The sequence below is a fragment of the Symphalangus syndactylus genome, chromosome 20 (genome assembly GCF_028878055.3).
Source record: "Symphalangus syndactylus isolate Jambi chromosome 20, NHGRI_mSymSyn1-v2.1_pri, whole genome shotgun sequence".
NCBI lineage: Eukaryota > Metazoa > Chordata > Mammalia > Primates > Hylobatidae > Symphalangus > Symphalangus syndactylus.
Window position 1 is genome coordinate 64394379 of NC_072442.2, and position 21880 is coordinate 64416258.

The 21880-nt window shown below is 57.0% G+C and overlaps 1 protein-coding gene across 10 annotated transcripts in view; it reads left to right on the plus strand.

Annotated features, from left to right (window-relative positions):
• The first annotated feature begins 3856 nt into the window (after positions 1-3856).
• ATP2A3 (ATPase sarcoplasmic/endoplasmic reticulum Ca2+ transporting 3) overlaps positions 3857-21880 on the plus strand; it is a 38358-nt gene continuing 20334 nt past the window's right edge. For 8 of the 10 annotated variants that reach the window (XM_063629642.1, XM_063629643.1, XM_055257895.2 and 5 more), the window contains exons 1-8: positions 3857-4179; positions 14510-14527; positions 14789-14871; positions 16539-16643; positions 16833-16971; positions 17434-17514; positions 17609-17694; positions 20340-20804. In XM_063629642.1, the coding sequence (XP_063485712.1) occupies positions 4062-4179; positions 14510-14527; positions 14789-14871; positions 16539-16643; positions 16833-16971; positions 17434-17514; positions 17609-17694; positions 20340-20804 (1095 nt within the window). In that variant the 5' untranslated portion in view covers positions 3857-4061. The remainder of the gene's footprint in view (positions 4180-14509; positions 14528-14788; positions 14872-16538; positions 16644-16832; positions 16972-17433; positions 17515-17608; positions 17695-20339; positions 20805-21880) is intronic. The other 2 variants (XM_063629645.1, XM_063629646.1) reach the window with 2 other exon arrangements.

Here is a 21880-nt window from a genome sequence, read left to right on the forward strand (position 1 = left end):
GCGCGGTGGCTCACGCCTGTAATCCCAGCACTTTGGGAGGACGAGGCGGGCGGATCACGAGGTCAGGAGATCGAGACCATCCTGGCTAACACAGTGAAACCCCGTCTCTACTAAAAATACAAAAAATTAGCCGGGCGAGGTGGCGGGCGCCTGTAGTCCCAGCTACGCGGGAGGTTGAGGCAGGAGAATGGCATGAACCCCCGGGGAGCGGAGCCTGCAGTGAGCCGAGATCGCACCACTGCACTCCAGCCTGGGCGACGGCGAGACTCTGTCTCAAAAAAAAAAAAAAAAAAACCCTTCAGTACAAAACCCGGGACATAACGTAGACAATCGAGGTCCTCAGTGTCCTAGCCCTGTCTCTCTAATCTACCCTCCTGGTCCTTGCACTCCTGCTCCCTGTGATCCAGCCACACTAAGGGATCAAATCACTATCCCTGGCATATGGCTGTGATTTCTCACCTTCAACTCAGGCTGTTTTTTTCTGCCTGCAACACCCTCTTCTCCCTGTGTCTAAATATTTCCAGAAAAGCTGGGCGTGGTGGCTTACACCTGTAATCCCAGCACTTTGGGAGGCCGAAGCAGGTGGATGAGTAAAGAAGGACTGAAAATAAAAGGAACTGTAGGTTGCCTTATCTTCACCATGCCTGGCCAACACGGTGAAACCCCATCTGTACTAAAAATACAAAAATTAGTGAGACCATCCTGGCCAATATGGTGAAACCCCGTCTCTACTAAAAATACAAAAATTAGCTGGGCGTGGTGGCAGGTGCCTGTCATCTCAACTACTTGGGAGGCTGAGGCAGGAGAATCGCTTGAACCCGGGAGGCAGAGGTTGCAGTGAGCCAAGATCGCCCCACTGCACTCAAGCCTGGGCGACAGAGCGAGACTCAGTCTCAAAAAAAATAAATAAATAAAAATAATAAATAAATAATTCCAGGGAAGACCTCTCTTTCCTCATGCCCACCCGGGCCCCCTCAGGTGAGGCGGGTAGATACACCTCTAGCTGCAGATAGGTGGTATGTTCTGCCACCCTCTGTCTGGTGGAGGAGGTGGCAAAAGCCGTGTCTAGGTGCCAGGCATGGAGTTCTTGGTTCCCGGCAGCTGGGAGGTGGGGAATGTAGACCTGCCCTTTGGACAGCCTGCCTGTGACCATGTCGCCCTGGCCACCAGCTGTGTGTCTGTCCAGGTACAAAAAGACAGCATGGCGGGGAGGGACGCAAGCCACGGGGCAGGCAGCTGGAGTGTGAAATGACTGCATGTGATTCTGTGGGAGCTGGGAGGGGCACCCAGAAGTTGTGACGGGGGCAGCCGAGCCGGTGGGCATGCTGACAGGTGTGTGAGCCTGCCAGGTGAGGGCCCCAGTTGCTGGCAACTGTTTGTCCTGCCATGGTGGTTTGAAGGTAGGGTGGGGTGGGCTGGAGAAAGGGAACATAGGCCTGGCTGCCAGAGCAAACAGTCAGGCCTTCTGGCCCTACCTTCTAGCAAATACCAACTCACAGCTGAGGGTGCGGTGGAGCGGGAGAGGCTGGGGTTAAGGTCCCTAGGGCCAGCAGAGGAGGAGTCAGACCTCAAGATGTGTGTGTAGGGTGGAGCAGGGGTTTCCCAGCGGCTTGAACGCCTAGGGCTCCCGATCTCTGGGAAATAGGGCTCTAGTGGGGAGCTGTGAGGCCCTGTCCCCAGTCAAGTCCGGGCTAACATTTTTCCTGGCAACTTAGAGATACAGTTGGGATTTTGTGGACTATAGCAGTGGGGGAGAAAGGAATAGGGTGGAAATATCTGGGGATATCGGACTTGAGATCTAAAATGTCAGGCTGAGCGGGATGCAGTGGCTTATACCTGTAATCCCAGCATTTTGGGAGGCCGAAGTGGGTGGATCGCTTGAGTCCAGGAGTTTCAGACCAGCCTGAGCAACATTGGGAAACCCTGTGTCTACAAAAAAAAAACCAAAAAAACAAAAAAACAAAAAAACCTGGGCGTGGTGGCTCACGCCTATAATCCCAGCTACTCGGGAGGCTGAGGTGGGAGGATCGCCTGAGCCTGGGAGGCAGAGGTTGCAGTGAGCCGCGATCATGCCACTGCACTCCAGCCTAGGCGACAGAGCCAGATCCTGTCTCAAAAAAATAATAATGGGGCTGGGCGTGGCGGCTCATGCCTGTAATACCAGCACTTTGGGAGGCTGAGGCGGGTGGATCACCTGAGGTCAGGAGTTCGAGACCAGCCTGGCCAACATGGAGAAACCCTGTCTCTACAAAAAAAAAAATATATATATATATATATATATATATATAGCTGGGTGTGGTAGCGGGCGCCTGCAATCCCAGCTACTCGGGATGCTGAGGCAGGAGAATCTCTGGGACCTGAGAGGTGGAGGTTGCAGTGAGCTGAGATGTCGCCTCGCCACTGCACTCTGCCTGGGCGACAGAGCGAGACTACGTCTCAAAGAAATTAAAAAAAAAAAGAAAAAAGGAAAATAATAATAATAATAATAATGAAATCAATAAATAAAATACCAGGCTGGGAGGAGCCACAACCAGAAAACCAGCATTCCTCTAGCTCCACGGCACCAGGCTGAGATGCAGCACATATCGGGGAATCCATGTGGATCACCCATCAAAAGCCCCAAAGCACCTTTCGGTCCAGCCATTCCTCAGGGAGTGTCTTTCTTTGCTCAGGGAGGCACCGAGAGGCAGAGAGGAGGAGGAGCCCAGTCCTGTCCCAGGAGGAAGAGCACAGAAGCTGGTGGTGTGCATGATCTGGATAGGGGTCAGCAGCTCCAGGCAAGGCTGGAAGTTGAGGCTGTCAGGAGCGGGTGAGGGGCTGTGTTGTTAGGGCAGGGCACAGCTGCAGCTATCTGGGAAAGCTTCCTGGCTGCGGAGGCACAGAAGGGGTTTGGGGTTTGAACAGCCAGCTGTGCAGGCTCAATCCTGGCGTCTCTGACCCTGTGCAGCCTTGGTGGATGGCAGAGGCTGAGGCTCTAGACGGCAGAGCCCAGCTCGTGGAGGGAGGCAGATAAGGGATGGGGTGAGGCTGTCTGGGTCTCTCAAGCTGGAGGCAGCGGCAATCAGGTTGTTCTCTTAGCTCCTCCTTTTGGCGGGGCGAGTGGTTTCTGCCTTCCTGCGGACTTCCTCCTCTGACCCGCTGCCCCTTCTCCTGGCCCTCCTGGGGCGGGTGGAGCCCGGGAGCGCTGGGGCGGAGGCTCATCCATCTCTCCCCTCCCTGGGCCAGGGTCAGTCCCCTGGGAGCCCTGGGCAGAGACCCCCACCCCACCCTCTCGGACCCTTCTGGGGAGCCCCACCCTTGCTCCCTGGTTACATTTCCTGCTGGGGTGACGGTGTGAGTCTAGGGTAGCGAGCCTGGTTTTCTGAACTTTCTTATGCACTGGCTCCTTGTTAAAGGTTCTAGTTATGTGAGGAATAACCCCTCGTCGGTGGGCATTGCAAAAGAATAAAGAAATCAGAAACACCAAATAAGGAGAACACCCAGCACTTTCCTCTAGAGGAGACCCGCTTATTCAGAGGCTTTCGGGTTCCCTCTGGAGTCACTTCGCAGAATTCGAGCTGGGAAGCAGGACGCCCCGGGCCCAGGAGAGCCCAGAGGAGGCGACGCGCAGACCAGAGCCGGGTGCTCCGCTGCCCGCCCCAGCTCTCGGCCAGATCCCACCCCTAGCAGCTCCGCGGACCGGGACCGAGGACCCCCGGGCCACGCGCCCCCGGCTCCCTACAGGCCCAGCACGCGCCCCGCCGGCGGCCTCAGTTTCCCCTCTGCAGAATGGGCGGGGGGCCCAGGCGGTGCGCCCCGGGGCGCAGCGGGCGCAGAGGGCGGCCGGAAGGGGTGTGATGGGGGCGGGCCCCGCGCCGCCCCGCCCCGGGGAGGGAGTCCCGGGCGCAGCATCCTGGCGCGGGCCGGGGCCGCCGCCGCCACTGCCGTCGGAGAAGGTCCCAGCACGGACATGGCCTCGCGCGGCGCCCGCCCGAGCCCGAGCCCCCCGCGCCCCGCTTTGTAGCCCCCAGCGGAGAGGCGGCCTCGACGGTGCCGACGGCGCAGACGGCCGGGCGGGCGGCATGGAGGCGGCGCACCTGCTCTCGGCCGCCGACGTGCTGCGCCACTTCTCGGTGACAGCCGAGGGCGGCCTGAGCCCGGCGCAGGTGACCGGCGCGCGGGAGCGCTACGGCCCCAACGGTGAGCGCGCGGGCCGGGCCGGGGAGCGGGGGCCGCGGGCGCCGCAGTCTCAGTTTCCCCTCCTGCCTCCCCACCCGGCTCTGGGCGGGCAGGAAGCGAGGGCTCCGGAAACCTCTTCGGATGCTCCTGGGGCACCCGGCGGGGCTGCGCGGCCACCTTCGCGGGCGCTGGGGCTGGGGGCTGGGGGCTGGGGGCGGGTTCCAGCTGGGGAGACCGGACGCCTGGCACCCTCTGCGCGGTCCTCCCGGACTTCCCACCTCCACCCCTGCCCCGTCCACCCTGGAAGCGTTATTCCACCCCATCCTGGACCGTATTCCACCCCCAACGCCGCGCCGCTCCCGCTGGCATCGTGCAGGTGCAGCGCTGACACCGGCGGGCGAGGGACGGCCGGAGACTCAGGCTCGGCCTCCCAGCTGGCCCCAGGGTCTCCCCTGAGGGCTCCAGAAAACGCCCAAGGAGGTGCCGCTTATCAGCTAGCAGCCTTGGGGCCCCCACCCCCACCCCCACCCCAGGTCTTCCTCTTTCTGCGGCCCGAAGCGGATGTGGCTGGCGGAGTCGGTGGGGGCTTTGAACTGCTGAGGCGGGAGACCCACCTTCCTGGGGTGGCGGAATCAAGGCCTCAGGGAGCTGCCAGGGAGGCCTTTCCCATCTCTGGGGAGGGAGGGAGGGAGGCTTCACGCCCTTGCTGTTCGGGTGGAGGGTATCATTTCATCCTCACCTCCTTCTAAGGAGTGTGGGATTCTCGCTCCTGCCAAAAGGCACGTTGAGTGCCACCGGGTACTGTCCAGATGTGGCCTGGCACCTCGGAGGTCCCATGAGGGTGGAAAATACAGAGGTGCCCTCCCCACATTCCTTCCAGGCAGGACCTGCCACCCCCTTGCTCATGCCCTCAGCATCGGGCAGAATGTGAGGGATCCCAGGAGAAATACCCTCACCATCTCCAGAGGGCAGCCTGGGTCTGCATCCCTTGGGGACTTGGAGCCTTGCCCTTTTGGGGTTCCCAGCCAGCCAGAGGGGAAGGTATTCTAGCCCTGGGATCCTACTACTCAAGGGCTGGCTTGAAGATCAGGAAGAGGTGTCAGAAAAGGACTTTCGAGTTTTGTATTGGTTTATGAAAACCACCTCTTATGTAAATATTATCTTTCTGGAGCAGAAATCCTTTTTCAAAAAAATTAGTTGCTATATTTAGTTGAGCTGTGGGAGGAACTGGGGAGATAAATATTATTTAATATCCCCCATTAGTGACTTGGCAGGGAGGTTGTGCTTGGCTGCAGGAGAGCTGGGCAGCATGGCCTGCCTCTGACCCTGGGGTGGGCTGGGGGCGAGGGCCGGCGCAGGCAGGTCTGGGGTCCCACTGCCTCTTTTGTGCTGCTGTAGCCTCCAGCTTGGGAATTCTGATTCCTGAGGGAAACTGGAGACGCAGCCCTTGGCCTGTCCCTGGAATCACACAAATTCTGCACCTGTGTGACCCTGGCCAAGGTCTGTCTTCATTCTGACATCACGTCTTCACTGGTCCAGCAGAGGAGGAACTGACTGGGAGGGAGGGAGCCCCAGCTTTCCCCACCAGTTATTTGGTTAGATGAGGTCCTTGGGGTGCCCTGGCCACCGCACACCTGTGTGAGCTGATGGGGAAGGCTGTGGGCTTGGCGTGGTGTGTAGGTCCACAGAGGGTGGATGTGTGTTAGGGTGTGATGGGAAAAGTTGGGGAGGGATATTGCTGGGCTCCCCTGGATCCTCTGGGCATTGGTAGTATTAATAATAAAAGCTGATGTTCACTGAGCACTTACTATGTGCCAGGTACTATTCTCAGCATTTTTCATCTATTATCTCATTTCTTCCCCAAAACAACTCCATAAGGGAAGGACTGTTGTCATCCCCATTTTATACAGGAGGAAACGGAGGCACCCAGAGGTTAAACCACTTGCCTGAGGTCACATAGTAGGTGGTGGAGCTAGCACTGGGTACCTGCTCCTCTCTGGGCCTCAGTTTCCCCATCTGTACAAGAGAGTCACAAGTTCTGCAGGCTCCAGAACCCTGGTGTCAGCGCCTGTGCTAGGAGTTTGGGTCAGCTGGCAGCAGCTTTTTCATCTTTGCCTCCAGCCTCCTCGGGTCCCTAGAGGGCTCTTCTCTCAGATCACTGATTGGGGCTGGGGGGCATTCCAGGGCTCTAGAAGTCATTAGGTGAGCAGAGGGGAGCCAGCTGTTCCTTCCTGCCTCAGGCTTGCCATGGCTTGAGGAGGAGGTGCAGATGTCCCTAGCACAGCCGCTGGGGTGGGGCCGATGAGGCTCTGAACCCTAGCCCCGCCCCTTCATAGCTGTGCAATGCTGGGCCAGCCTCTTTGCCTCTCTGTGCCTCGGTTTCTTCACCATAAGTGAGGCTGCCATAGAACCCATCTCCCAGGGTTGTTTGTGAGTCTTTAGTGAGGTCACAGACACCAAGTCATCCTTCCTTGTCGCAGAAGAGGCTGGGGCGGGCTCTTGGCCACAAGCTGGGTGGCAGGGTCGGTCAGGCCTGTGGGCAGAAGGGACACCCCAGAGACGTGTGTTCTTCCCACCCCAGGAGTCTGTGCACCTGCAAGGTCGTTATTGTTGGAAACCACAAGGAAGTCATTTGCTTAAGTCCTGAAGCTTGCAAATTCTGCCGGGGGAGGGAGGCAGCGGCTGGGCATCCCACCCCCACCTTCCCACCCTCCTCCCTCACTGCACACAGACGCTTCAGAGCTGGGGAGCCTCAGCAGCGCAGTCAGTGAGCATGCTAGCCAGGAACCCCCTCCACTCACACATAAAACACCATCTGCCCTAACCCCCAACAGGGAGTGGGTAGGGAGGCTCCTGGCCCCAGCACCTCCTGTGAGCCACCTTTGCAGGTGCCAGAGGTACCCAGAGTTCAACTTCCTTGGGGGGCTTTCACTTTTACATCTTTTTTATTTTTCGAATAAAAATGTGCACAGTGCAACATTCAAGGGGTACAAAAGGTACACAGCAAATTCTCCGACCCTGTCCCCAGCCACCCATTCCCAGTCCTCCCAGTTTCTTGTGTCTTCTTCTCAAGACAGTCCGTGCATATACACATCTGGAGCTCTGATCTTGTGATCTTTTCCCACACGGAAGCAGGAGGAGGAGAAGTGCCCTTTGTCCCTGCTTTGACCTTGACAGTCATTCTTGGAGCCCGTGCCAGGAGGAGCACGGTGGGGCTTCCTAGTGGCTGCGTGGGATTTCAGCGTGTGGCTTTTCTCTGACTTCTGGTGGACGCTTGTGTTGTTGGCAGCCTCTGCTATGACACGCAGTATTGCAAAGAGTATCCTTGTTGCCACATCATGTCACGCACTTGTGAATATCACTGAAGGACGCATTCCTGGGGGTGGAACTGTGGGGTCTAAGTGGGTGTATATTTTCAGCGTCGTCAGCTGTCACTAAACTTCTCTGTGCAGTTGTGCCGACTGGGCGGCTCCTTCTCCGCTGCCTCGCCAGTGCAGGGTGAGATCAGACGGTTTGATCTGTGCCAGTCTGCTGGAAAAGTCCTCTCGTAGGTTTGCTTGGCATCTTTCTGTTTAAAGTCACATTGGGTGTCTTTTCATATGTTAAGGAGCCACCAAATGGGCTGCCCATCTCCTCTGCTGGACTGGAGCCAAGGCAAGAGACCTGGCTGTGTTGGGCGCGTCCTGCCTGTAGCTAAAGTCCCTGGAGACGACCCCAGTGACCTGGGAGTCAGGCAGATCCCAGGAGGTCTCCTGGGGTGGTCTCTGTTCAAGGGAGCTGGCAGGCCGGGCAGAAGCCTGCCTTCCCAGGCCACACGCGGCCCATGTGCAGTGAGCGCCTTGGCCCCAGGGCTGCCAGGTGGGATGAGTGGTCCAGATTTAGACTCCCGCCAGCGGCGTCTTGGCTCTGGCCTTATTTGCTGCCCTCAAATAAGTTCCAGGCCCTAGTTGGCGCTGAAACTCGGGCAACCCATATGCGTAGCCCACGGAAACCAGGCCAAGAGGAACGGAGTGTGTCAGGAAGAGGGGCCATCTGAGTGGCCCTGCTTGCTGGGTGGCGTTGCGCAGACTTGACCCTCCCTGGACCTGCTGCTCCTCGGGATAGCAGGGATGGGACCCTGGGATGCCCTAAGGGCCTTGCGGGATCTGAGAGGGTGTGGTTTGCCTGCAGCCCTTTGGAAGCTCAACGTCTTTCATGCTTCACCCTAGTTTTCACTCCCACTGGCCCCTGCTGGGCAGCCGAGGCCCCCCAGGAGCAGCATCAGGCCTGCCCAGCTGGGCCCCCTCACCCTCTTGCACCCTAAGGCAGGGCCTGTTTCTTCCCACAGCACAGTCGGGCGAGGAGATGTTGGGCAAACACTTCATCTCCAGCTCCCGATAAGCCGGGGGTGCTGCAGCCCCTCTGCAGAGCAGAGAGCTACTTCCGAGGCCCCGCAGTGGCCCCCGCAGAGCAAGGTCAGGCGTCCACTCCAGGCGGACCCCGGAGACTCAGGCAGGGCCAGGTGGGCTGGGCGGGCCTCGCCCAGCCAGGGCCTCTCCCTGACTCTGCAAGTGACGATTTAATTGCTCTGTAAATTTACCTTTGAGGAAGACCTGGGTGAGTGCTTGCCTCTCCCAGCTGGAACTGACATTTAGAAGCTGAAATACCAGTTTCCGATGAAGGAAGGAGTAGAGGGGGGATGAGGGGAGCAGGTGGTGTGGAGCCTGGGGGCAGCCCAGGGGCATCACTTACCCCCCTTCTCCCTGGCTCTGGACTGTGGGCTCAGGGCCCTGGCCTGCACCACGGAGCAAGTGAGTAAACAATGACTGTAAGGACTCAGCATAAACACAGGGATGACTCAGCCCCACCCCGCCCTGGAAGTGTTCCAGTGTGGTGGGGAGACCCCAATACTGACGACTGGTCAGAGAAGGGCACAGCGATGAGGTAGGGGAGGGGCTTTCAGAGGAGGCTTCCTGGAAAGGGGTTTAGATGAGGAGATGGGATGCTGCTGTGCACAGAAGGAATGGCACAAGCAAAACGTTGGAGGACGAAGGCCGGGCACGGTGGCTAGCACCTTGGCATCTCCGCACCTTGGGAGGCCGAGGTGGGTGGATCACTTGAGGTCAGGAGTTTGAAACCAGCCTGGCCAACATGGTGAAACCTCATCTCTACTAAAAATAAAAATAAAAAATTAGCCGGGCATGGTGGCAGGCGCCTGTAATCCCAGCTACTCGGGAGGCTGAGGCAGGAGAATCGCTTGAACCCAGGAGGCAGAGGTTGCAGTGAACCGAGATCACACCACTACACTCCAGCCTGGGCAACAGAATGAGACTCTGAAAAAAAAAAAAAAAAAAAAAAAAAAAAAAAAAAAATATATATATATATATATATATATATATACACACATATATATGAATGAGGAGGAGAAGGTTTTGCAAAACGGGGTTATCAACACATCACACTGGACCCCATAACTGTATACAATTATGATTTGTCGATTACAAATAAACTAAAAAACAGGGGTGGCAATCCTGAGGCTTGGCTAACAGAGGGACACATGTACATTCGGGATACAGACGTGATCCTAGAAGGGCAGGTGGGGGCAGATCCAGGAAGGCCCTGAAGCCCATGCTAAAGTTGGTCTTTATTCTGTAGGCCAAGGACAGCCACTGAAGCTCTAAGAGCAGGACAGAGGCAGGGTCAGTCATTTGTCACATATGTTTACTGAGCACCTGCTGTGCTCCAGGAGCTGCTCTGGGTGCCGGAGACGCTGCACTCAACAAAATCCTGCTGCCCTAGAGCTTATATTCTAGCCAGTGATTCTGGCTGGAGCGTCATTCCAAGTGCCTTATGCATGCCATTCAATCTTCCGGCATCCTTGTGAGGTACTTACATTTATCACCCTCTTTTTGCAGATAGAGAAACAGACACAGGGGATTAGGTAACTGGCCTGTGGCCAGGAAGTACCGTGAGATAGAGCAGGATTTGAACTTGAGCCCTCTGGACCAGATTCCTTGCTCTAAGCCACAAAGCTTCTCTGATAACCTCCCTTTTTTCCCAGGACTGCAGGCTGACTCCCAGGCCTGCACGCTGGGCCTCCGTGAACACAGGCCCTCTCCGTCTGGCAACATGAGCCACGCAGGGGTCACCGTGGCAGAGGCTCAGATAAGAATAGTGCCAGCCCCACTGTGGCTCTCAGAGGGAGCGGCACCTCCTGGTCCTGTCTGTGCCCCCTGCAGCCCAGCGGATGGCACTGAGAATGGGCAGAGCCAGGGCACTCTCTCATTTAACAGATGGGACATCTGGCACTGCCAGAGGCCCAAGGCCGCCATTTCAAGGGGAACTGTCTCAGCCCCCAACATGCAGCCTGGGAGGGAGCAAGGAAGGAGCCAGCATCTTCCAGGAACGACTGGGGTGGGGGATCTCCCAGCCCTGGGCTCCCTCCATCACCCTGAGGCTCATTTATGTGAGGGGAGAATTGGGTCCTTCAGGGTTGCATTTAGAAGCAGACCAGGCCTGAGCAGGCAGAGCCTCGTAAGCCCCTAAAACACCATCAGTGAGGCCAGCAGGGCCTTTTGGATGGAGGATTTGGGCTGTGGGCTCTCTACAGAGGGGCACGACGACTGACGGGATGAGGACATCCAGCCCAACAGTCAGGACATGGGACACCAAGGGTTTTCAGATGAGCTTGGGTGGGCGGTAAAGAGAGTGGAGGAGGGAAGGCAGGACAGCCTAAGAGTTAGCACCGAAGGCCCACAGCAGGGGGTCGAGAACCAGACTGCCCGAGCTCAAAACCCTTCCCTGCCTCCCCGGCTGTGTGACCGTGAACTAGTCACTCAACCTCTCTGTTGTGTACTCTGTAAAATGGGCATAACAATGGCATCATCTTTCCCAGCTTGTTTGAGGATCATGAGGATAAGGCACACAAGGAGTTAGCAGGGTGTCTGGCGCACACCATCAGCTGCTGCTGCTATGACCTCTGCTAAGCACCTCACGTGCTCGGTCCCCAGCGTCTTCCCATTAGTTCTCTGGAGATAATGTGGTAAGGCACCTGGTGCATGGCTTGGCAGGTGCTTGGTAGATATGGCTCTTAATAGTAATGATGATGATGATCATCACAGCAGGCCTTCAAGGTGGGTGTGGGTACCCCACCTCCCAAATGAGGCTCAAGGCCCCACAAGGAGCCGGCTGTGTGGGCAGGACCAGAGCTGTGCTCAGGGGCAGGTCAGGCCTCCCCAGGTGGGTGGGGTGAGAGGGGAGCTTTGCGGAGGAAGCCAGGTCTGGGCGGAGGGGGCTATCAGTCAGGTTCAGCTTGGTTACTGCAGCAATCGCCTCCGAATCTCGGTGGCTTAAAGGACCAGAGGCTCATTTCTCACCCCTGCTGAGTGCTGGCAGCAGGCTGGTCCCCGGGGGCTTTGTGCCTTCCTCACTCTGTGACCCAGGTCGATGGAGCAGACACCATCTCACAGGCTGCTGGCGGCTATAGAAGACAGTGTCAAAGAGCTCCAGCCACTTGGCTATTTACATTTAAATGCATGAAAAATTAAAGTAAAATGCGAAATTAGTCACAGTCTAGGGGCTCACCAGCTGCATGTGGCTAGTGGCTGCGGTCCCGGCCAGCACAGATGGAGGATACTTCTGCTGTCACAGAACATTCTACTGGACAGTGACCTCGTAGAAAGTCCCCCACCAAAAGTCAGTGCTCCCACCTGGCACGAATACACATCCTTCTTCTCCAAACTCACACGGGGGCCGGGAAGTGCCCTCCTCCTATGTGCCCACAAGGTGGGGAGAACCAGAAATATTTGGGGAACAATGTAATGAGCACCAGAGTGGGTCCTGGGTCAGGGTGGGTCAGAGCAGAGGGGAGATGATCCAGGTGGGCAGGTAGAGAAAGGAGAACTGAGCCGGGCGCGGTGGCTCACACCTGTAAATCCCAGCACTTTGGGAGGCCGAGGTGGGTGGATCACCTGAGGTCAGGGGTTGAGACCAGCCTGGCCAACATGGAGAAACCCCGCCTCTACTGAAAATACAAAAATTAGCTGGGCGTGGTGGCAGGCACTGGTAATTCCAGCTACCCGGGAGGCTGAGGCAGGAGAATCACTTGAACCTGGGAGGCGGAGGTTGCAGTGAGCCAAGATCATGCCACTGCACTCCAGCCTGGGTGACAGAGCAAGACTCCATCTCAAAAAAAAAAAAACAAATGCAATTAAATTAAAAAAGAGAAAGGAGAACTTGAGAGACCAGCCAAGGCAGGCAGGAGGCATCGTGGGGACCTTTGTGGGGAAGTCCAGGACTGGAGCTGGCACGTGTACCCCACGGTACGCTTCCCAACCCCAGGCCTCGCCCTTGCCCAGAATAAAGAAAGATGAGGGTTACAGGTATCTGCCGGGTAGAGCCCGGCACAAGCCCACCCATGTGCACCATGAGGTTAACGCTGTCCTGATTTGAGGCTGGGGCATGGCTGGGGTGACTTCTAAAGCACACTGCTCCATTGGAGAATTGGCCCAGAAACCAGGCCTGGCCCTCCCCCCGCCTTTCCTGTTCGCCTCAGCTAAATAGATCAGAAGGAAAAAGTCTGTTTGATTTTAATCTCGACGCAGGACACTGGAGATTACATTTTCCACGGAAAATGTCAGCCACTGCCGAAAATAGGACTTTGGAGAAAATGCTAGAAAGTGTATTTTTAGGCTATATATTTTCCTCCTGGATTCCTGCAGTCCAGTGGGCTGATTGATACTCCCCAGGGTTCAGCTGCCAGGTGCAAACCCCAAAGCTTCCAAACAGGTGGTCCGGGGAGAGGGCCTCCCGTAGGAAGAAAATGCCTGCAGTCCAAAAACAGGTGGACCGATGCAAGGACCCGTTTCCAGCGTCAGGAAGGAGGAGGTGGAAGAGAGCCAGCCAGGGCCGGGGCCTCAGATTCCGCACGGCTAACGAGCTTTGGGGAGATGCCACAGATGTCCAGAGACTGTCCTTTGAGTGGCAAGGGACAAGAGGAGGCAGGGCTCAGACCGCGGCCTGGGAAGGGGGAGCTTCTCCAAGCCCACCCTCCAGAGCCAGGCTCCCGCCCCTCTCATCCCCACACAGACCCACTCACTCACTGTGTGGCCTTGCCCAAGCCGCACCTCCACCCTGAACCTCCGTGCCCGGGTCTGTGAAGCAGGGCTGGAACTCCCCGCCACCTGCCCTTTAGGCTGTAGGAATGATTCAACGACTTCAGGGACCCGAGGCACCCAGCTCTGCCTGATACAAAAGGGGCTTCCGGAAATGTTGGAGGTAAAAATCAGCACCTAGGCCTGGGTGGTGGCTCACGCCTGTAATCCCAGCACTTTGGGAGGCCGAGGCGGGCAGATCACAAGGTCAGGAGTTTGAGACCACCCTGGCCAACATAGTGAAACCCCGCTTCTACTAAAAATACAAAAATCAGCCGGGCGTGGTGCCACGTGCCTGTAATCCCAGCTACTCGGGAGGCTAAGGTGGGAGAATCGCTTGAACCCGGGAGGTGGAGGTTGCAGTGAGGCAAGATCGCGCCACTGCACTCTGGCCTGGGCGACAGAGCGAGACTCACTTAAAAAAAAAAAAAATCAGCACCTCAAGTGAGGCGGGTGCTGTTAGAGCGTGGAAGCAATGTTCTTCACCAGTTGTGTGGGGGGCGACTGGGTATGGGGGGCGGGGCTGGGGGGTCTTCACTGAGCTCCATGGAGTGCAGGGCCTGGGGGGGAGGGACTGCACCGTGGGAGGGATCCTCACTGCGGGGTGCTGGCTGCTGGGGTCCTGTCCAGGGGGAGCCCTGCTGTGCAGTGGGGCTCAGCAGGCCGGCCCAGCTGCAGACCTTGTCCAGCTGGTCCCAGGGGAGCAGGGATGTGAGAGACCGGGTGAGCGGAAGGCGCCTGAGCTGGTGTTCTCCATTTGAGGGAGGGGCTGCCTTGCTGTGGGGGCGGGAGAGACTCAGCAGGACTATGCGGCCATCTAAGGAAGGGCTATGCAGGGAGCCGTGAGAACAGCCCACTCTCCCCGTGACCTGGGTGGGGGCAGTGTCTCTTTTTCTAGGCCTCAGTTTCCCTTCTGTGAAATGGGGCAGGGAGGGGCTGGACTGGAGGGGCTGGAAGGACCCTCTTGGCTCCGTACTCATCCTAAGATGAGCCAAGTCACCCTAGATCTTCCTCAGTCTGATCTGGGGGAGGGTAGAGGGGTGGAAGCATCTGGGCTCAAACCATTCATCCTGTGGCCTCAGCCCTGGGGATACATCCAGTCTGTGGAGGGGGTCTGGGCGGGCATGGTGGGGAGTCGCTGCCAGACTCCCCCGAGGCCCCCACGTGACCCACTCCTCTCCTGTCTCCTCATGGCTCCCGTGGCTGCCTGGATCCTGCAGAGCTCCCGAGTGAGGAAGGTGAGGCTGGCACCGGGATGGACCTCTAGGCCGCAGGCAGCGTCCCTGGGTCATTCTCCGTCAGGTCATGACTCCCTTCTCCCCGCTGAGTGAGGCCTTGCTGAGCTCCCCAGGATCACCCACCTGAGCCTCGCAGACCTCGGTTCTCCTCCTTCCGAGTGCAGGGAGAGAATGGGCCGGGAGGTCTCCGGGGCCATCCCAGCTCTGAGTGGGCAGGGTCAGTGGTGGGGGCCCAGCCTCACGCATGACCCCCGTTCCCAGGGAAGTCCCTGTGGGAGCTGGTGCTGGAACAGTTTGAGGACCTCCTGGTGCGCATCCTGCTGCTGGCTGCCCTTGTCTCCTTTGTAAGTAGGGCCCTGCCTGCCATCCCGCGGTAGTGGGGAGCCCTGGAGGGAGAGCCAGGCTGGGCAGTGCTCCCAGGTCCTGGAGCCTAGGCCTGCCCTCCACACCCTGGGCCTTCGTCCTGGCCTTCCCCGGCCCTGCCCTGCTCAGACTTCAGCTTCCCTTGCCTGAACCCTCATGGCCCCTACACTGGGCCCCCGGCTCCCACCCGACCCCTCCAATCCATCTTATCCTCTAGCTCTCAGCGAGGTCCCCAACTCACATCTGCCCCCCACCCCGCCCCGCTGTAGCCTAGGGTTTCTCTACCTCAGCACTACTGATAGTTTAGATCAGATCATTCTCTGTTGGGGTGGGCGTGGGGGCTTTCCACTGTAGGATGTTCAGCAGCATCCCTGGACTCTACCCACCAGATGCCAGTAGCACCTCCCAGGGGTGACCATCAAAAATGTCTTTAGACAGCTGGGCCTGACATCTCATGATTGAAATCCCAGCACTGTGGGAGGCCGAGGCAGTAAAATCACTTGAGCCCAGGAGTTTGAGACCAGCCTGGGCAACACAGGGAGACCCTGTCTCTACAAAAAATACAAAAACATTAGCCGGGTGTGGTGGTGCAGGCCTATAGTCCCAGCCACTCTGGAGGCTGAGGCAGAAGAATTGCTTGGGCCCAGGAGGCTGGAGGTGCAGTGAGCGGTGATCACACCACTGCATTCCAGCCTGGGCAACAAAGCAAGACCCTGTCTCAAAAAAATTTAAAATGTCTTCGGACATTGCCAAATGCCCCTGAGGGGCACATTGCCCCTGCCTGAGTGCTGCTGCCAGAGCCCCTTCCATGGATCCCAGTGCCCCCCACATGGACTTTGGGATCTGAACCTCTTGCAGCCTCCTCTTGGCTGCTGCTTCTCCTTGCTCTTCCTCCATTCCCAGTGATGCTCCCTGGCCAATGGGCTTTGGATACGTGCATCAGAATCACCTGGGCTTGGCTGGGTATGGTGGCTCATGCCTGTAATCCTAGCACTTTGGGAGGCCGAGGCGGGTGGATCGCCTGAGCTCAGGAGTTCAGCCTGGGCAACACGGTGAAACCCCGTCTCTACTAAAATACAAAAAATTAGCCAGGCGTGGTGGTGCACGCCTGTAATCCCATCTACCCGGGAGGCTGAGGCACAAGAATTGCTTGAACCGGGGAGGCAAAGGTTGCAGTGAGCCAAGATCGAGCCACTGCACTCCAGCCTGGGCAGCAGAGCAAGACTGTCTCACAAGAATCCATAGGCTTGCTGACACACAGATGACTGGGCCCCACCCCAGAATTTATGACTCAGGAGGTCTGGGAGGGACCCCAAGATCAACATTTCTTACAGGTTCCCAGCCGCTGCTGCTGCTGGTCTGGGGACCACACTGAGATGCTCTGCTCCAGGCAGACAGCAAGGCCTCGGTGGGCAGCCATCCAACGGCCCCACAGCCTTGAAGGTTGGCCTGGGTGGGGTGGTCACTTCCGTGGGGACGGCATCTTATGTCAAAGCCTTCTCGGAGGAGTGGCCCTCTCAAAGCCAAGAGCTCCCCAGTGCTATCTCCCCAAAGCAGGGAAGCAAGCAGGAGATCCGGGGTGCCAAGGAAAAGGAGAGCAGATCTCGGCCCGCAGCAGGGCCTGGGCTCACCAGCTGTGATCCTGCAGGTCCTGGCCTGGTTCGAGGAGGGCGAGGAGACCACGACCGCCTTCGTGGAGCCCCTGGTCATCATGCTGATCCTCGTGGCCAATGCCATTGTGGGCGTGTGGCAGGTGGGAGGCATTGGGGGGTGGGACCGGGCTGGGGGTCTCCCAGCCACTAGGAGTGCCCTCCACCTGGTGCTGGCGTCCTGCAGGCTCTTCTGCATCCAGCTCCATCCCAGGCCTCAGGGGAGTCACTCCAAGGGGCTGGCCTGCTGGGGGCAGCTGGGACAGACGGCCTGCCTGCCCTCTGTTCTGCAGGAACGCAACGCCGAGAGTGCCATCGAGGCCCTGAAGGAGTATGAGCCTGAGATGGGCAAGGTGATCCGCTTGGACCGCAAGGGCGTGCAGAGGATCCGTGCCCGGGACATCGTCCCAGGGGACATTGTAGAAGTGGCGGGTATGCCAGGGGCCTCCTCCTTTTATTTTATTTATTTATTTTTACTCATTTTTTTTTTTTCTGAGACGGAGTCCTGCCCTGTTGCCCAGACTGGAGTGCAGTGGACCAATCTCGGCTCACTGCAACCTCCCGCCTCCCGGGTTCAAGCGATCCTCCTGTCTCGGCCTCCTGTAGAGGCCTCCTCCTTTTATTATGTGGGCCTGGGAGCCCCATCCCTCTCTGTGCCTCCGTCATTCCGGCTGTATATACAGAGGGGGTGGCCGTCGGATCCTTCCAAAGCCCTTTGGCCAAAACCCTGTTGGACAGATGAGACTGTGGGCCAGAGGAGCAGGGGTCTACCAGAGCGATCACAGCTCAGGCACCCGACGCCCAGCCCCAGCCTTGGGTCCTGGGAACCCTTCTGGCTTTTCCCAGCCGGTGGTGCCCAAAGCCACCCTCAGCCAAGCCATTCTCCCCGCACAGTGGGGGACAAAGTGCCTGCTGACCTCCGACTCATCGAGATCAAGTCCACCACGCTGCGAGTGGACCAGTCCATCCTGACGGGTGAGGCCCCCTGGGAGGCCGGGACCTAGTGGGCCGGGACCACGGGATGGGCATGTCTTCATGTGGGGCTTCTCATCTCTGATTCCATGAGCAGGTGAATCTGTGTCCGTGACCAAGCACACAGAGGCCATCCCAGACCCCAGAGCTGTGAACCAGGACAAGAAGAACATGCTGTTTTCTGTAAGTCCCTCAAATGTCTGGGGCCTTTGCCCAGACAATGATAAAAATAACAAGATGATGATCACGCCTGTAATCCCAGCACTTTAGGAGGCTGAGGTGGCCGGATCTCCTGAGGTCAGGAGTTCGAGACCAGCCTGGCCAATATGGTGAAACCCCGTCTCTACTAAAAATACAAAAAATTAGCTGAGGGTGGTGGGGTGTGCCTGTAATCCCTGCAACTTGGGAGGCTGAGGCAGGAGAGTCGCTTGAACCCGGGAGGCGGAGGTTGCAGTGAGCCAAGATAGTGCCACTGCACTCCAGCCTGGGTGACAACAGCAAAACTCTGTCTCAAAAAAAAAAAAAAATTATTAATTATTTTTTCTGGCCCTGTTGCCCATGCTGGAATGCAGTGGTATGATCTCAGGTCACTGCAACCCCCGCCCCCCATGTTCAAGCTACTCTTGTGCCTCAGCTTCCCAAGTAGCTGGGACTACAGGCACCTGCCACCACACCCGGCTAATTTTTATATTTTTAGTAGCAACAGGGTTTCACCATGTTCACCAGGCTGGTCTCAAACTCCTGACCTCAAGTGATCTGCCCACCTTGGCCTCCCAAAGTGCTAGGATTATAGGCGTGAGCCACTGCAGCCAGCCCAACATTAAGGCTAATCAGCTAAAGTCCTACGGGGAAGAACCTCATCAATTCTTGACAATACATGTAAATTTATAGTAATAATAATAATAGCTTGTGTTTACTGGGGACTGTGTGCCTGGCACTGTTCTAAGCCCTTTACAAATACTAGTTTATTTAATCCTTACACCAAATCTTTGAAATAAGTACTCTTGTTATGCTTGTTATCTATATTTTCCAGCAAGGAAAGAAACAAGCACAGAGAGATTAGGTAAGTTACCCAAGGTCACACAGCCAATGAGTGGCAGAGTTGGGACGAACTCAGACATCCTGGATTTCTGCTGGGAGACCCTGCCTTCCCCTGGAGAAGGGCAGAGCCTCCCTATAATCACTCAATAGAAATGCTCTAGAGGAAGGAGGTCTGCCAAAGTGGTGGAGGATGGTGGGCACAGTCCATTCTCCGATAGGAAAACTGACCCACAAGGCATGATGCCCGGTCTACTTGGCTTTTCTCAGGGAGAGTGATGGGTTCAGCTTTGGCGGGAGAGACCTGCCTCTGCGGCCTCAGAGAAAGTTAGCAAGTGATACTCACAGCTGCCCAGCAATAGCATGAGGCCAGCAAGGAACGTCTGGGGGCACAAGGAAGGGTCAGGCCAGTCAGACAATGGCCCAGGCCACCAAGTTATCAGGGGATAGAAAACTTCCTGGAAGGGAAGAGGGATGAAGAAAGTGAAAGTCACCCAGAACTCCTTTTTTTTTGTTTGAGACGGAGTCTCGCTCTGTCACCCAGGCTGGAGTGCAGTGGCACAATCTTGGCTCACTGCAACCTCCGCCTCCCGGGTTCAAGCAATTCTCCTGCCTCAGCCTCCCGAGCAGCTGGGATTACAAGTCCACGCCATCATGCCCAGCTAATTTTAGTATTTTAATAGAGACGGGGTTTCACCATGTTGGCGAGGCTGGTCCCAAACTCCTGACCTCAGGTGATCCGCCCGCCTTGGCCTCCCAAAGTGCTGGGATTACAGGTGTGAGCCACCACACACGGCCCAGAACTCTTCTTGAGAGGGGCCTACCTAGCTGCATAGAAGCCTTGGACAGGATGCCTTGGGGTGGGGAGGGAAGCTCTGAGAGCCGTTGCTCCAGTATCAGCAGCTGTCACTAAGAAGCTTTGGAGGGGCCGGGCATGGTAGCTCATGCCTATAATCCTAGCACTTTGGGAGGCCAAGGCAGGAGGATCACTTGAGCTCAGGAGTTTGAGACCAGCCTGAGCAACATAGTGGGACCTCATTTCTACTAAAATTCAAAATTAAACAAAACAATTTTCTAAAGTAATAATAAAAAGAAGCTTTGGAGGAAGGTTGTCTGGCTGGGCCCTGCATGTTGGGGGCTGGAGCTGCATTGCTTAAGACAGAAGAGAGGCTGGGGCCTGCCTTCTCGCCAGCCTCAACAGCATATGCATTTGAAGGGGCACCGAGTTCTTAGCCTCCTCAGAAAAACTATCTTGGGCCTCTATTGGACCACTTTACAGAAGAAGACACCAAGCCACAAGGCTGGCTGTCCCTTATGCTAGGAATTGGGGATTTTACTGGAGCCTTGGAAATGGATGAGCTGAGGCTCAGGTCTTCTGGATTTTTCAGTAAATATTAATGGACTGTTTACTGGGTTCATAGTCGGCTGTGCTCCTGTGTGGCTATAGTGATTGTTTACGAATCACATTTTGTGGGGTTGATGCTTGTGCTGCGCTGGTCGATTATGTCATCAGTATCAGCCCCCGTGCCTCCTCTGTGCCCGGCCCCTGTGCTAGGCACTGGGGATACGGCGATGAACCCAAACCCTGCCTTCCTAGAGCTGACACTGTCATGGGAAGGCAGCAGGGACCCAGTGCATACATAGCTACGGGAGTCTGGAAGCACTAGCAACATGGAGAAAAGGAAAGCCAGGTAGAAGGATAAGTGCCTTATTCCGGCCTGAAGGAGTCAGGGGTCCTGGGCCCCTGGTTGGCTGCTGAGCAGCTTTTTCCTTGTCCCTCCCTTGGCCAGGGCACCAATATCGCATCGGGCAAAGCAGTGGGTGTGGCCGTGGCTACCGGCCTGCACACAGAGCTGGGCAAGATCCGGAGCCAGATGGCGGCAGTGGAGCCCGAGCGGACGCCGCTGCAGCGCAAGCTAGATGAGTTTGGACGGCAGCTGTCCCACGCCATCTCTGTGATCTGCGTGGCCGTGTGGGTCATCAACATCGGCCACTTCGCTGACCCGGCCCATGGTGGCTCCTGGCTGCGCGGCGCTGTCTACTACTTCAAGATCGCCGTGGCCCTGGCTGTGGCGGCCATCCCCGAGGGCCTCCCTGCTGTCATCACTACATGCCTGGCACTGGGCACGCGGCGCATGGCACGCAAGAACGCCATCGTGCGAAGCCTGCCATCCGTGGAGACCCTGGGCTGCACCTCAGTCATCTGCTCCGACAAGACGGGCACGCTCACCACCAATCAGATGTCTGTCTGCCGGGTGAGTGACGGCCAGCTTGGTAGTTGCTGTGCGTTGCAGAGCAGGCTGGGCTCCCTCTCTGGGTCTCTCCCCCACCTCCTTTTCAGTGAGGGATGGAGGAGAGAATCTGTGAGCTGTCCCTTGGCCCAGAGAAGGTCCAGGTTTTCACGAGATGACAGGGAGGCTATAGCAAATCATGCCCGGGTAGCCACATGTCACTGAGGCCTGTGTGTCACTGTGGGGCCCTGGCCAGGTTGCTGACAGTCTGTTAACCTCAGTCTCCTCATTGGAAGCCTGGCTGTGTGAGCCCTGCAAGGTAAACGTAAAGGACATAGGAGAGGCTCAAGTTCAGCCTTGGCATAGGATCCAAGCTGGGCCTGGATCGGGGTTCCATCCTGCTCCATCATGACTCTGTGCAGTCAACACCTGTCACCAGATAAGCCAGCTCTGGTAACCTGGGAAGGGCCAGGGCAGGAATTATTCATTCCCTGCACTTGATGCCACATCCTGGGCTCGCTGCCCACATGGCCAAGGGATTCTGGCTGAGGCTTCAGCAGGCCCACGGGGCAGAAGGCTCCTCCTGACCCAGCAGGTGGGTGGGTGGGGAGATGGTGAAGGCTATGGGTTCCCCACCCTTCCCAGGTCCCCAGTGCCTCTCTGTCACCCCTGCTTCCACATCTGCCCACTGGGCTTGGAAACCCAGGCTCTGTATTCTGAGACCCTAAGGCCTTCTAGGAGCCCATCAAAGGCTGCTTTAGGGGAGGGGTACTATCGAGCTTTACTGTCCTGCTAAAAGCCCTCGTAGGATTTTATTTAAACAGAGTGTTTCTTGACTAATAGCGATTTTTTTTTTTTTTTGAGGCGGAGTCTCATTCTGTTTGTTGTCTAGGCTGGAGTGCAGTGGCATGATCTGAGCTCACTGCAACCTCTGCCTCCCAGGTTCAACCAATTCTCCTGCCCCAGCCTCCCAAGTAGCTGGGACTACAGACAGGCATGCACCACCACACCCAGCTAATTTTTGTATTTTAGTAGAGATGGGGTTTTGCCATGTTGGCCAGGCTGGCCTATAACTCCTGACCTCAAGTGATCCACCTGCC